General features: G+C 44.2%; 1 protein-coding gene across 14 annotated transcripts in view; it reads right to left on the bottom strand.

Annotated features, from left to right (window-relative positions):
* Positions 1–13,560, bottom strand: part of PLEKHA5 (pleckstrin homology domain containing A5) — a 619,814-nt gene that overhangs the window by 339,161 nt on the left and 267,093 nt on the right. For 10 of the 14 annotated variants that reach the window (XM_073621386.1, XM_073621378.1, XM_073621379.1 and 7 more), the window contains 5 exons: positions 13,247–13,456; positions 11,346–11,489; positions 9,294–9,394; positions 6,341–6,471; positions 5,714–5,835 (listed from right to left, as the gene is read on the bottom strand). In XM_073621386.1, the coding sequence (XP_073477487.1) occupies positions 5,741–5,835; positions 6,341–6,471; positions 9,294–9,394; positions 11,346–11,489; positions 13,247–13,456 (681 nt within the window). In that variant the 3' untranslated portion in view covers positions 5,714–5,740. The remainder of the gene's footprint in view (positions 1–5,713; positions 5,836–6,340; positions 6,472–9,293; positions 9,395–11,345; positions 11,490–13,246; positions 13,457–13,560) is intronic. The other 4 variants (XM_073621382.1, XM_073621381.1, XM_073621385.1 and 1 more) reach the window with 3 other exon arrangements.

The following is a 13,560-nucleotide window of genomic DNA, read 5'->3' as shown; positions in this document are numbered from 1 at the left end:
GGGAGCCGGGCCGATTCACGAGCGTCACCCAGCGGCACGGTGATAATTGCTGGGGGTAGGGTGGATGGGTCCGGGGGCTCTCTTCCCGCCACTGTCTATCCACCACCCCAAATAGGATCACGTTCAATACCCAGTAGTTAACTGGGGAGTGTTTTAGCAAGATTTTGCCCTACTAGTACTTCTTACCTAGCCGCACACCCTAGTGATGGCCCCCTAACTTTCTACCTTCTTTCTTGGGATTACATAACCCATTCTACCCAAAACTACTCTACACTCAAACTTCCCTCAACCCACCCACAGCTCCCAAACGCACCCTATTTCCCTCACCTATACCTAACCCCTACCACCCCCTCCACTCATGAACATGGACGAACTGAATATCGTTTCATTAAATGCAAATGGACTAAACATCCCTGAAAAAAGGTGGATGCAGCTTCATGACATGCAACACATGAATGCAGAGATCATCCTACTACAGGAAACACACTTTAGAGAAAACACACTGCCAATACTTAAGAACAGATTCTACCCCACAGTGTACCACTCCACATACTCAGAAGCTAAATCCAGAGGAGTTTCTATTCTAATTTCAGCTACGATACCCTGGACGCAACTAGACGTGAGGACAGACCCAGTGGGACACTTTTTATTTCTGAAAGGTCTGATTAGAGACATGAAGGTAACCTTTGCTAACCTCTACGTCCCAAACGACCAAGACACATTTCTAAAACGCCACCTAGAACTCCTCCTGAAATATACAGAGGGGCAACTAATTATCGAAGGTGACTAACATCCCCCTGACACCGACGGAAGACACTTGCTCTGGAGTGTCCTCATCCTCCCGGGACACGGGCAAAAGAATCCTCACATCACTGCACGCCACACAATTGATGGCGTCTTTTCCATCCTGGGGAACGCGATTATACATTCTATTCCAGACCACACCAGATGTACTCACGTATAGACTACTTTTTGATCCCCCACGGCCAGTTACAAGCAATCAAAAACACCACAATAGGGTCTATTACTTGGTTGGACCATGCCCTGATAACCCTGCGGTACGCTCTATCAGACTTCCATAAGGCGCAAAGAAAGCCATGGAGACTGAATGAGAGCTTACTACAGGACCTGGAGGTATTGGCAGAAGTAATGAGGGAGATTGGACACTACTTTAACACTAATAGCATCCCCGATAATGATGCAGGAGTCGTCTGGGAAGTGCACAAAGCAGTGGTCCGTAGAGTACCTATTAAACACGGCTCAAGGCTCCAACGACAAAGATCAGCTCAACTGACTTCCCTACTACACAAACTACAAACACTAGAGACAAGACATAAGCAGACCCCATCCAGACAACTGGGTAATGACCTCGCTACCACCCGTAAACAGATCACTGATCTTTTACACTTTAAAGCTAAGGCGGCGCTTCAGATTTGCCGCAAAAAATTCTATGAGTCGGGTAATAAATGCGGGAGACTACTAGCTCAGACCCTATGAACTCAGAAACTAACATCCTGCATATCACATATCATATCCCCCACGGGACAGAAATCACCCCTACCTCAATACATCACACAGGAGTTTAGATCATACTATGATTCCCTATACAATCTGAGCACAACCTTCCCAAGAAATGACAACGGATTACATAGCCGCCTCCCTCATGCCCTCTCTACCAACTGAAGCCAAAGATCTATTAGAAGACCCCATCACACTAACCGAACTTCACCTTGCCTTAGGTAATGCCAAATCAGGTAAGGCACTGGGACAGGATGGCCTCACCACCCAATATTATAAGACTTTACTTCCCTCTCTAGGAAACCATCTAGTAACACTATTCAATGGCCTTAGCACAGGGAAACAGCTACACAGATCCACACTACAAGCCCAGATATCAGTAATTCCAAAAGAAGGTAAAGAAGCCAGAGATAACACCACTAAAGTATATTTATTTATTACATACAGCCAACACCACCAAAACGCCATGCGTATTCATTGGAACAGATGCCGAGGCGGCGTTTGATCGGGTGAGTTGTAGTTAATGTTTGCAACACTGAAACACACAGAGATAGGTCATAATATGCTAAACTGGATCTCCGCGTCCTACTCAGACCCAGGCAAGAGTCAGAGCCAATGGGGTGATTTTGGACCCATTCCCAATCACAAATGGGACTAGACAGGGTAGCCCACATTCACCCTTACTTTTTGCGTTGTCCTTAGTACCCTTCTTATGCCATGTGAGACTAAACTCAGACATCTCTGGAGTAGTAGTTAACCAGTCACAATATAAAGTATCGGCATATGCAGATGACCTAATGTTCTCGCTTACAAACCCAACCATATCCCTTCCAAACCTGTTACGAGAATTTGAAACATACGGTAAGCTCTCCAACTTAAGAATTAATTTTAGCAAATCAGAGGCGATGGGGGTTGGCATACCACAACCACAACTCACACATCTCCAAGCTAGCTTTAACTTGAAATTTAAATGGACAGACACGGCCTTGAAATACCTGGGTAAGCATATCCCTCCGAAATTTTCACAACTCTATAAACTCAACTTCCCACCCCTTCTGAAAACCGTCCAAATTCTGCTCAACCAATGGAAACACCGGCCTTCACTCTTGGTTTGGCCGCTGTAATATCCTCAAAATGACGATTCTCCCCAAATGCCTTTATCTTCTACAAGCCGTACCTATCCACATACCTGCAGGATATTTTAGACAAGTACACTCAGCATTCATAGCGTTCATATGGACCCGAAAAAGACCCCGGATCAACAAGAAAATACACTCCCTCCAGAAACAAAATGGAGGTTTGGCAATGCCAGATATCCGCACCTATTATCATGCTATACACTTATGTAGACTCATTGACTGGTGCCGCCACAGGGAAACCAAGCTATGGCCTCAACTGGAACAAGCCCAGAGTGAAACCCCTCTACATAGAGTGCCATGGTGCTACTCAGCACTACCTGCCAAGTGTCAAACGTCAACCCCTGATAGGCAACACCACCAAAATATGTGCACAACTGATCTCCCAAACTTCTCTCTCATCCTGGAACTCACCCCTACGCCCTATACTGGGTAATCCCCAATTTGAACCAGGTAGGCGTGACGCAGTCTTCCGTGCTTTGGGCAATTCGGGACTCTACCAAGCTTCCCACTTTAGCACAATGGGACGATGGAAGACTATCACAGAGTTTTCAGACCCCGGGGGCCTGTTTCGTCTAGACTTTCTGATATCTCTCCAGCTCAGTCACTTCCTCAGCTCCATTCCGCGTCCTAATGATACTAACCAGCGCCCACGACTCTGGAAGAGATCTGTACGGAAACCGGAGTAGTATTACACACACTTTCCCTTACGTACAACATGTTAATTGCACCTCTAGAAGGCAACCAACTTCCAAGCCTCATTAAATGGGAAAGGGATCTGAACTACTATTTTAACACCAAAAAAGACAACACATCCTCATATTTACACACAAATCCTCCATATGCACAAAATTCAGGAAACCAACTACAAAATCCTATCGAGATGGTATAGAACCCCAGCTTTATTACATAAATTCTTTCCTACAGCATCTGAACTCTGTTGGCGCTGCCAAAGAGAAAGAGGAACCCTGATACATATTTTCTGGTCATTTCACCAGATCACAAACTTTTGGAGAGAGGTCCGCCGGATAGCACAAAAAATTACAAACAGCATAATCCCAGATGACCCCGCATTCTTCCTCTTATGAGTTCATAGAACTATGATACCCGTACATCTCACACGCAAGAACACGGGAAAACCTTATGGAAACAGGGGCATACAAAGGAGATCCGCAAGAGCTACCTTATAGGAAGCTCTGACCAACAACACCATTACATCTCTTATGTTTCCATGCCTACACTAACGTGGAATGTGATGCTAATAACAGCAAATATGCCTATGCCTTGTAACTCATGTTCATATTCCTGTTATCTTGACTGCACTTTTATATTGTGGTCCCTGTAGACCTCTTTACCAATATATATAAACATTTTTATATATATATATATATATATATATATATATATATATATATATATATATATATATATATATATATATATATATACATTTGGGGGTTCTAAGTAATTAGCTGTCAAAAAAAGATTTTAATTAGTGAGCAACAAATGTCAGAAAAAGGCATGGTCTTAAAGTGGTAATATAGTATTGGTAAATCTAAAAGGAGATTGTACAGAGTATGGCCACCTTTATACACCTAAAATTAACAAGTTGCACTTTTGGTGCCATTAATTGTTAACGACACACCAAAGACAGAAGCAAACATATTTTGCCAGGTGAAAAATTAGCGATAAATGCAGCAAAACACAGTAAAAAAAGTGCAACACGGCAAATGTCCCATGAGCTACTTTGCCACGTGTAGTCCTATGTTTGTCATGGGAAAAACGGGCCAAAAAATGTGGGCTCCCACTACGCTAGATGGGAATAGGTCCTGAAAGTGAAATTTGTGTGTAAACAAAGAACAGTGAGGCTCCATTCACATCTGTGTGTTTCCAAATGGATGGAAAACTGCACAGAAAATGAATGCTTTGCCGTGGGTTTCAGAAATGCGCTGCAAACGCAGTTTGAAATGCGTTCAGAAATGCATAGATGTGTATGGAGCCTCCCTGACCTTGTGTAAATACACCAATTTCACTTTCAGGCCTCATTCACATTTAGCATAGTGGGAGCAGGTGTTTTTTGGCTTGTTTAATCCTGTGACACGCATAGGGCACCCTGTTGATTTCAATGGGCTGCGCTACACGTGGCAAAGTAGCACTTGGGACATTTTGCCGTGTTGAACATTTTTTACTTTGCGTTTTGCTGCATTTGACGCTTGTTTTTTCATGTGGTAAAATGCGTGTTTGCTTCTGTGTTGGGTGTGACCTTAAGAATTAATGGCACCAAAAGCGCAACTTGTTAATTTTAGGTGTATAAAGATAGCCATAAACTATATAATCTGGTTGTGCAATCTCTGTACGATCTCCTTTAGATTTACCAAAACGATATAATAGGAGGACACACAATATATCCAATCACTCTGTATCCAATCAGGCAGGCCCTTGCACTACATAGTTGATGGTAGATCTAAAGGAGACTGTACAATCTGATTGTATAGTGCATGGTGAGCTTTACAGAACCCAGAACATACTTCTGTTTTCACCATTACAGCGATTCATATAGGCAGTTATCTGATTGCTCAGCTCTTGCACAATCTGCCAAATGGACAACCTATGCAAAATGAAGGTATGACAGAAAAAAGAAAATTAATCACTGGCTGTGTATTTAGTGAGAATGGTGATCATGGACTGTATCGGAAAAATGAGCACCTGCATAGGGGAGTGGGAGCAATCTCCTGGAAGGGGGAGGGCAGATGCAGGGTGTGTGCTACTGAGGTCAGTTGTGAACTGCTTCCTGTGTCTTAACTGTTTTCACATCTTAAGGGTCGTCCAATGAAAGTTTTTTTTTTGTACAAAAATGAACGGACACTGAGGAAAGGGCTAGATAGGACAAATGAAAAGCTTTTTTTATTCTTGAAAAAGAAGTACATTAAAGCTATATTGGGTACATAGGGGAGCTGGAGTTTAGGGGGAAAAAAATTGAACTTAGCCTATGCTAAAAACATGCATCTAAGCACAGGAAGAACAATGCAGAAACATTATATAATAACCGGTCTTCTTACATGCTTGTAACTTGAATCATCCCACTGCTAAACACACATGAAGTGGGATCCTTCGCTCAGCTGTGGCTGCTTTGCTGTCACCGGCAGTGTTGGTGGGTCTGGAAGAGGAGTCAGATTCCCAGCTAGAAAACACAAAATAGAAAGGTGACATTACTCGACTACATTTTGCTTCTCTACCACCTAGGGGCTGCATCTGCTTCTGTTTTACAGGCTATCTAAGCTTGTGTAGGGAAACTGGGATACTCGCATTTCATTTGTCAAAGTGGAAATGAACCCTCCTATCCTTTACAGCCAAGGAAGCTTCCAACTTGGCCTCTGTTTGATCTGCAGTTGCCATAGTGCTGCACATGTGATCAGTTATGACACCAGCCATTTGATGGCTTGACAGTCTGGCTGAGAGCACAAGCAAGTGTAACAGTTATCATTCTTGGCATGCCCTGAATGTGTCTTGGAAAACGGTAAAATCAATGGGTTTATTTCTGCTTTAAGTATTATAAGTACATAAAGATGTAGTATTCTACTCTCGGTAATGCAGTGATTAGAAAACAGTGTGAGCGTCATGGGACCCAACCAAGCACAAACACTTGAGGACTTAGACTTCAGACAACCACCCAGCTCACATCTCACCCTCTAGGGATGTATGTCTTCTCAGGGTGTCAGCCGAAAACTCATAGGCAAAGAGAATCCCGCTGTGCTCCTGGTCCCTTGGCTTCTCCTCACTCTCTGTATACGTCAGGACAGATGTCACAACCTGTAAACTGGAGGGACCGCACAGAACACGTTACAGATCTGGAGAGAGGTGGGAAGAGTCTAAATCTATTCTGCTCAGATATATGGACTGGTGTTGAGAGAGGTCTACATCTATTTTGCTTTGATATATGGACTGGAAATGGAGATGATCAATCATCATCCAGCTGATGATATCTACAAAGCCCATAATGTCCTGTGGTCTATTTACTTATACACACACACACACACACACACACACACACACACACTATTGTGCAAAAGTTTTAGGCAGGTGTGAAAAAAATTCTGTAGATTAACAATGCTTTTCTGAAATAGAAGCGGTAATAGTTTATTTTTTTATCAAATAATAAAATGTAAAGTAAATAAAAAAAAAAAAAGAAATCCAAATCAAATCAATATTGAGTCACCACTTTGCCTTCAAAACAGCATCAATTCTTTTACATACACTTGTACACAGCTTTTGAAGGAACTCGGCATATAGATTATTCCAAACATCTTGGAGAACTAACCACAGATCTTCTGTGGATGTAGGCTGCCTCAAACCCTCCTGTCTCTTCATGTAATCCCAGACAGAATCAGTGATGTTGAGATTTGGGCTCTGTGATGGCCAAACCATCACTTCCAGGACTCATTCTTCTTTACAACGAAGATATTACCTAATGACATCGGTTGTATGTTTGGGGTTGTTATCATGCTGCAAAATAAATTTGGGGCCAATCACACGCCTTCCTGAAGGTATGGCATGATGGATAAGTATCTGCCTGTACTTCTCAACATTGAGGACACCACTGATACTGACCAAATCTCCAATTCCATTTTCAGAAATGCAGCCCCAAACTTGCAAGGAACTTCCACCATGCTTCAATGTTGCCTGCAGACACTCATTGTTGTACCGCTATTCAGCCCTTCGGTGAACAAACTGCCTCCTGCTACAGCCAAATATTTAAAATTGTGACTCATCAGCCCAGAGTACCTGCTGCCATTTTTCTGCACCCCAGTTCCTATGTTTTCATGCATAGTTGAATCACTTAGCCCTATTTCCACATTGGAGGTATGGCTTTTTGGCCGCAATTCTTCGATGAAGACCACTTCTGACCAGAATTCTCTGGACAGTAGATGGGTGTACCTGGATCCCACTGGTTTCTGCCACTTCATTGCTGATGGCACTGTGGACATCTTCCAAAGTCGAAGGGAAGTAAGCATGATGTGTTATCTGCTGCATTTTTTTTTGGAAAATCACTGCGTCTACGCACAACATTGCCTGATCAATGGTGTCCTCAATGCTGAGTAATACAGGCAGATGTATATCCATCATGTCATTCAGTCAGGGAGGCATGTGATTGGCCCCAAATTTATTCTGTAGCAGGACAACAACCCAAACATACAGCCAATGTCATCAGCGTAAAGAAGAACAAGGAGTGCTGGAAGTGATAGCTTGGCCCCCACAGAGCCCTGATAGCATCACCGCCCACGGCTTCCAATACCACTTATACGCTGATGACACCCAAATCTATCTGTCTACTCCTCACCTCACTCCTTCAGTCTCCTCTCGCATTACTAACTTACTAACTGACATATCAGCATGGATGTCGCACCACTTCCTTAAACTAAATCTCTCTAAAACTGAGCTATTAATATTCCCCCCCCGCCCATGCACCCCCTCCACGACTTTTCCATCAAAATCAACAATGCAACCATCAGTCCCTCCCCTCACGCCAGGGTACTAGGTGTAATCCTAGACTCTGACTTGTCATTTCAGCCTCAAATCCAATCGTCAAAAGTTTGTAGAATTCACCTCCGTAACATCTCTAAAATTCGCCCCTTTTTAACAAATGAAACCACCAAGCTCCTCATTCACTTCCTTGTTATCTCTTGCCTTGACTATTGCAACTCCCTTCTCATTGACCTGTCTCTCCATAGGCTATCCCCTCTTCAGTCTATCATGAATGCTGCTGCCAGACTTATCCACCTTACCAACCGCTCAGTGTCTGCCAACCCTCTCCTCCAATCCCTACACTGGCTCCCAATCACCCAGCGAATTAAATTCAAAATACTAACCACAACATACAAAGCCATTCACAACTCTGCTCCGAGCTACATCACCAATCTTATCTCCAAATATCACCCAAATCGTCCTCTCTGCTCTTCTCAAGACCTCCTACTCTCAAGCTCTCTCGTCTCCTCTCATGCTCGTCTCCAGGATTTCTCCAGAGCCTCTCCCACCCTCTGGAACTCGCTACCTCCACCTGTCCGGCTATCCCCTACTCTTGCTACCTTCATGCGATCCCTGAAAACTCATCTCTTTAGGAAAGCCTATAACGTCTCTAACTAATCTTTTACCACTTCCATTAGCTCATTCCCCACAGTTACAACCTTTTGTACCACATGCCCCACCCTATTAGATTGTAAGCTCTTCTGGCGCTATATAAATCCTGTATAATATCATTGAGTCTGTTTGGGATTACATGAAGAGACGGAAGGATTTGAGGCAGCCTACATCCACAGAAAATCTGTAGTTAGTTCTCCAAGATGTCTGGAACAACCTACCTGCCAAGTTCCTTCAAAAACTGTGCGCAAGTGTACCTTGATAAATTCATGCTGTTTTGAAGCCAAAGGGTAATTGTACCAAATATTGATTTGATTTTTCTTCTGTTTTCATTTTGAAAATTCATCAAAATAAACAATTCAAATATATATTTTTAAAAGCATTCTTACTGTACAGCATTTCATCACACCTGCCTAAAACTTTTGCACAGTACTGTACATACACACAGTTTTTCATGGAGACTGGTCAGTGGAAGTGCTGCACTGGAGATCAGGTCTCACTAACCATTGTTCCTGGGGCTCAGGTACCAGACCTGGAGTGGCTGCTTCTTCTGTCACTTCATCTTTGGCATCAGATAGAGAGGAAGCAGTGGGGGAATGTAAAGGCTGTGGATGGAGATGCACAGGAGGAATGTCAATTATATGTAAAAAAAATCACAGGGGATCATCACTTATACCAAGGTTGGAATCTTTATTAATCACATATTATTCTGTTACACCCAACTGTTTATTCTCAGACGGCTTTTCTGCTCCACCCACAATTTCTCACTGCTCACAGAAGGCTTCTTAGATCTGCCCACCCTCTCACTGATCACAGGATTCTCAGTTCTACCCACTTCATCCTCACTGGTCACAAAAGGCTACTGAGCTCCACCCACCTCCTTTTTACTAATCACATGAGGCTCCCTGCCGACACTACACTGCAGGATCCTGGTGACAAGTAACCCGGACCAGGATTCTGCAATGCAATCCCGAGTGTGGCTTGGGGTTACCGCTAATGGTACTGAAATGTAACCCTGAGCCACACACGCTATTACCGCCAGGGAGGTTAAGCTCCATCAATCTACTTATCACTGTTTAAAGGAAGCTCTTCATCTCCACTCACCTCCTAATTACTGTAAACAGGGAATTCTCAGTGCCACCCAACTCTTTCTCAATGACCACAGAAGGCTTCTGGGCCACACCCAATGCCTTCTCACTGTTCACAGAAGGCTCCCCAAATTCCACCCACCTCCTTATAACTGACCACAGAAGGCTATTCATCTCCACCCACATTATCATCACTGATCAATGCAGGCTGCTAAAGCCAGCTATAGATGGTTTAAATCTCAGCCAGTTCAGCAGGGACTGGCTGAGATTCGATTCATCTACGGGCAGGATGATTGTACCCAAGTCAATCCATTGATTGACTCGAGTACACCAAGCAATAAAGCCACTGGCAATAACCAGTGTGTTCTCAAACAGCTCCCCGCGATCTCCCCCCCCCCCCAGTCAGGAGAACACAATAGCTCTGCAGGAGGTAATCCCATCAACACTGTGGTTGCAGGAAAGAAAACGGCATAATCTATGGCCTGCCTTAGTTCCACTCACCTACTTATCACAGAAGGATCCTCAGCGTCACCCACTTCCTTCTCACTGATCAAACAAGGGTCCTCAGTTTCACCTACCTCCTTACTGATCACAGAAAGCACCTCTGGTCCACCCCCTCCTTCTTACCAATCACAGAAGGCTCCTCCATTCCACCCAATTCCTTCTCACCGATCACAAAAAGCTTCTGGGTTCCACTACCTCCTTTTAACTGATCACAGAAGGCTATATTCAGCACTACCCACCTCCTTATTGATCGAGGGAAGCTCCTCGGCTTCACCCACCTCCCTATCACTGATCACAGGAGTCTCCTTAGCTACACCCACTTCCTCATCATTGATCACTAGATGGTCCTCAGCTCCACCTACCATGTTATTACAGGCAGCTCTTCAGCTACACCCACATTCTTATCACTGATCACAGAAGACTCCTCAGCTCCATCCAACTTCTTATCACTGTTCACGGGGTTCCTCAGCTTCACCCATCTCACCATCACAGAAGGCTCCTCAAATCCACCCACATCTTTCTCACTGATCACAGAAGGCTCCGTAGTTCCACCTACCTCCTTACAACTGATCACAAAAGGCCTTTCAGCTCCACCCACCTCCTTCTCAATGATAAAAGAAGGGTCCTCAGTTCCACCCACCTTCCTTCTCACTGATCATAAAAGGTTTTTCAGTTTCACCCACCCTACTGGTCATTGATCACCAAAGGCTCCTTAGTCCACCAACCTCCTAATCACAGGTGGCTCCTAAGCTCCGCGCACATCCTCATATATGTAGAAAGCTTTTTGATCCACTCACCTCCTTTTCATCAATAACAGGAGGTTCCTCAGCTCTAATAACCTCCTTATCACTGATTACAGGCGCTTCTTAGCTATGCTCACTTCCTGATCACTGATAACAGGAGGCTCCTAATCTCCACCCAACTCCTCCTCACCCATTACAGGAGGCTCCCCAACTACACCCACCTCCTTATCACTGATTACACAAGGCTCTTCAGCTCCAGTTGCTGCTTCAATGACTTCTGGATGTAGTGACTGTGCGCTGTTCTCTCGCTCAGCTTCCTCTTTATCCTTCATTTCACTAACTGCGTTCTCCTCTTTTCTCAGCACCTACACATAAATAATCATTTAGTGTATTTGGGCAGAGATCTATTTTTTTTAGAATGCTGCACAGAACGAAGGCGTGCACGATTTATGGCTCCAATTAATCAGCCATTTCATAGGACATACAGTACATACAGCATGTCACAAAAGTGAGTACATCCCTCACATTTTTATAAATATTTTATTATAGCTTTTCATGTGACAACACTGAAGAAATTACACTTTGCTACAATGTAAAGCCATTAATGTCTAAACTGCTGGCAACAAAAGTGGGTACACCCCCTAAGTGAAAATGTCCAAATTGGGCCCAATTAGCCATTTTCCCTCCCCAATGTCATGTGACTCGTTAGTGTGACAAGTCCTCAGGTGTGAATGGGGAGCAGGTGTGTTAAATTCGGTATCATTGCTCTCACTCTCTCATACTGGTCACTGGAAGTTCAACATGGCACCTCATGGCAAAGAACTCTCAGAGGATCTGAAAAAAAGAATTGTTGCTTTACATAAAGATGGCCTAGGCTATAAGAAGATTGCCAAGACCCTGAAACTGAGCTGTAGCACGGTGGCCAACACCATACAGTGGTTTAACAGGGCAGGTTCCACTCAGAACAGGCCTAGCCACGGTCGACCAAAGAAGTTATGTGCACATGCTCAGCGTCATATCCAAAGGTTGTCTTTGGGAAATAGACACATGAGTGCTGCCAGCAATGCTGCAGAGGTTGAAGGGGTGGGGGGATCAGCCTGTCAGTGCTCAGACCATACACCGCACACTGCATCAAATTGGTCTGCATGGCTGTCGTCCCAGAAGAAAGCCTCTTCTAAAGATGATGCACAAGAAAGCCTGCAGTTTGCTAAAGACAAGCAGACTAAGGACATGATTACTGGAACCATGTCCTGTGGTCTGATGAGACCAAGATAAACTTATTTGGTTCTGATGGTGTCAAGTGTGTGTGGCGGCCACCAGGTGAGGTAACAAAGACAAGTGCGTCTTGCCTACAGTCAAGCATGGTGGTGGGAGTGTCATGGTCTGGGGCTTCACGAATGATGTGGGCACTGGGGAGCTATAGTTCATTGAAGGGACCGTGAATGCCAACATGTACTGTGACATACTGAAGCAGAGCATGATCCCCTCCCTTCGGAGACTGGGCCGCAGGGCAATATTTCAACATGATAACCACCCCAAACACAGCTCCAAGACGACCACTGCCTTGCTAAAGAAGCTGAGGGTAAAGGTTATGGACTGACCAAGCAGGTCTCCAGACCTTAACCCTATTGAGCATCTGTGGGGCATCCTCAAACGGAAAGGTGGAAGAGTGGAAGGTCACTAACATTTACCAGCTTCGTGATGTTGTCATGGAGGAGTGGAAGAGGACTCCAGTGGCAACCTGTGATGCTCTTGTGAACTCCATCCCTAAGAGGGTTAAGGCAGTGCATGAAAATAATGGTGGCCACACAAAATATTGACACTTTGGGCCCAATTTGGACATTTTCACTTAGGGGTGTACTCATCTTTGTTGCAAGTGGTTTAGACATTAATGGCTGTGTGTTGAGTTAATTTGAAGGGACAGCAAATTTACACTGTTATACAAGCTGTACACTCACTACATTGTAGCAAAGTGTCATTTCTTCAGTATTGTCACATGAAAAGATATAATAAAATATTTACAAAAATGTGAGGGGTGTACTCACTTTTGTGAGATATTGTATATTGGCTGTTTGTCCAGTAGACACAATTTCCCTTTTCTATATGTAATTACATTCAGTACCTGGGTCAGTTTTATAGAGTTTTCCCTGGAGAAGGCAGGACTCTGTGATGGTGAGGGCTCAGTGGACCCTAGAAAGGCAAATCCTTTTTTCTTTTCTTTCAGACAAGCAGCCTGATGCCTGCGCATTCTTTCCAGCTGTTCCTCCAGTGTCATTCGGGGTCGGGGATTTTCCATAACACAAAGATGTTCCACGGCACTACGTGGCCTGTCCTGCAGAACAGGAAAGAAAAAAAGATAAAAAAACAGCAATATAGGGGGAACAGACTACTACTAGAGGGAATGGGAAGGGGCATGTTATGAACGGGGACTGGTCT

Source organism: Aquarana catesbeiana, linkage group LG03 (assembly GCF_042186555.1).
Source record: "Aquarana catesbeiana isolate 2022-GZ linkage group LG03, ASM4218655v1, whole genome shotgun sequence".
Classification (NCBI taxonomy): domain Eukaryota; kingdom Metazoa; phylum Chordata; class Amphibia; order Anura; family Ranidae; genus Aquarana; species Aquarana catesbeiana.
The sequence above is the reverse complement of the archived record's forward strand: the minus strand, read 5'-3'. Positions and strand labels throughout refer to the sequence as shown.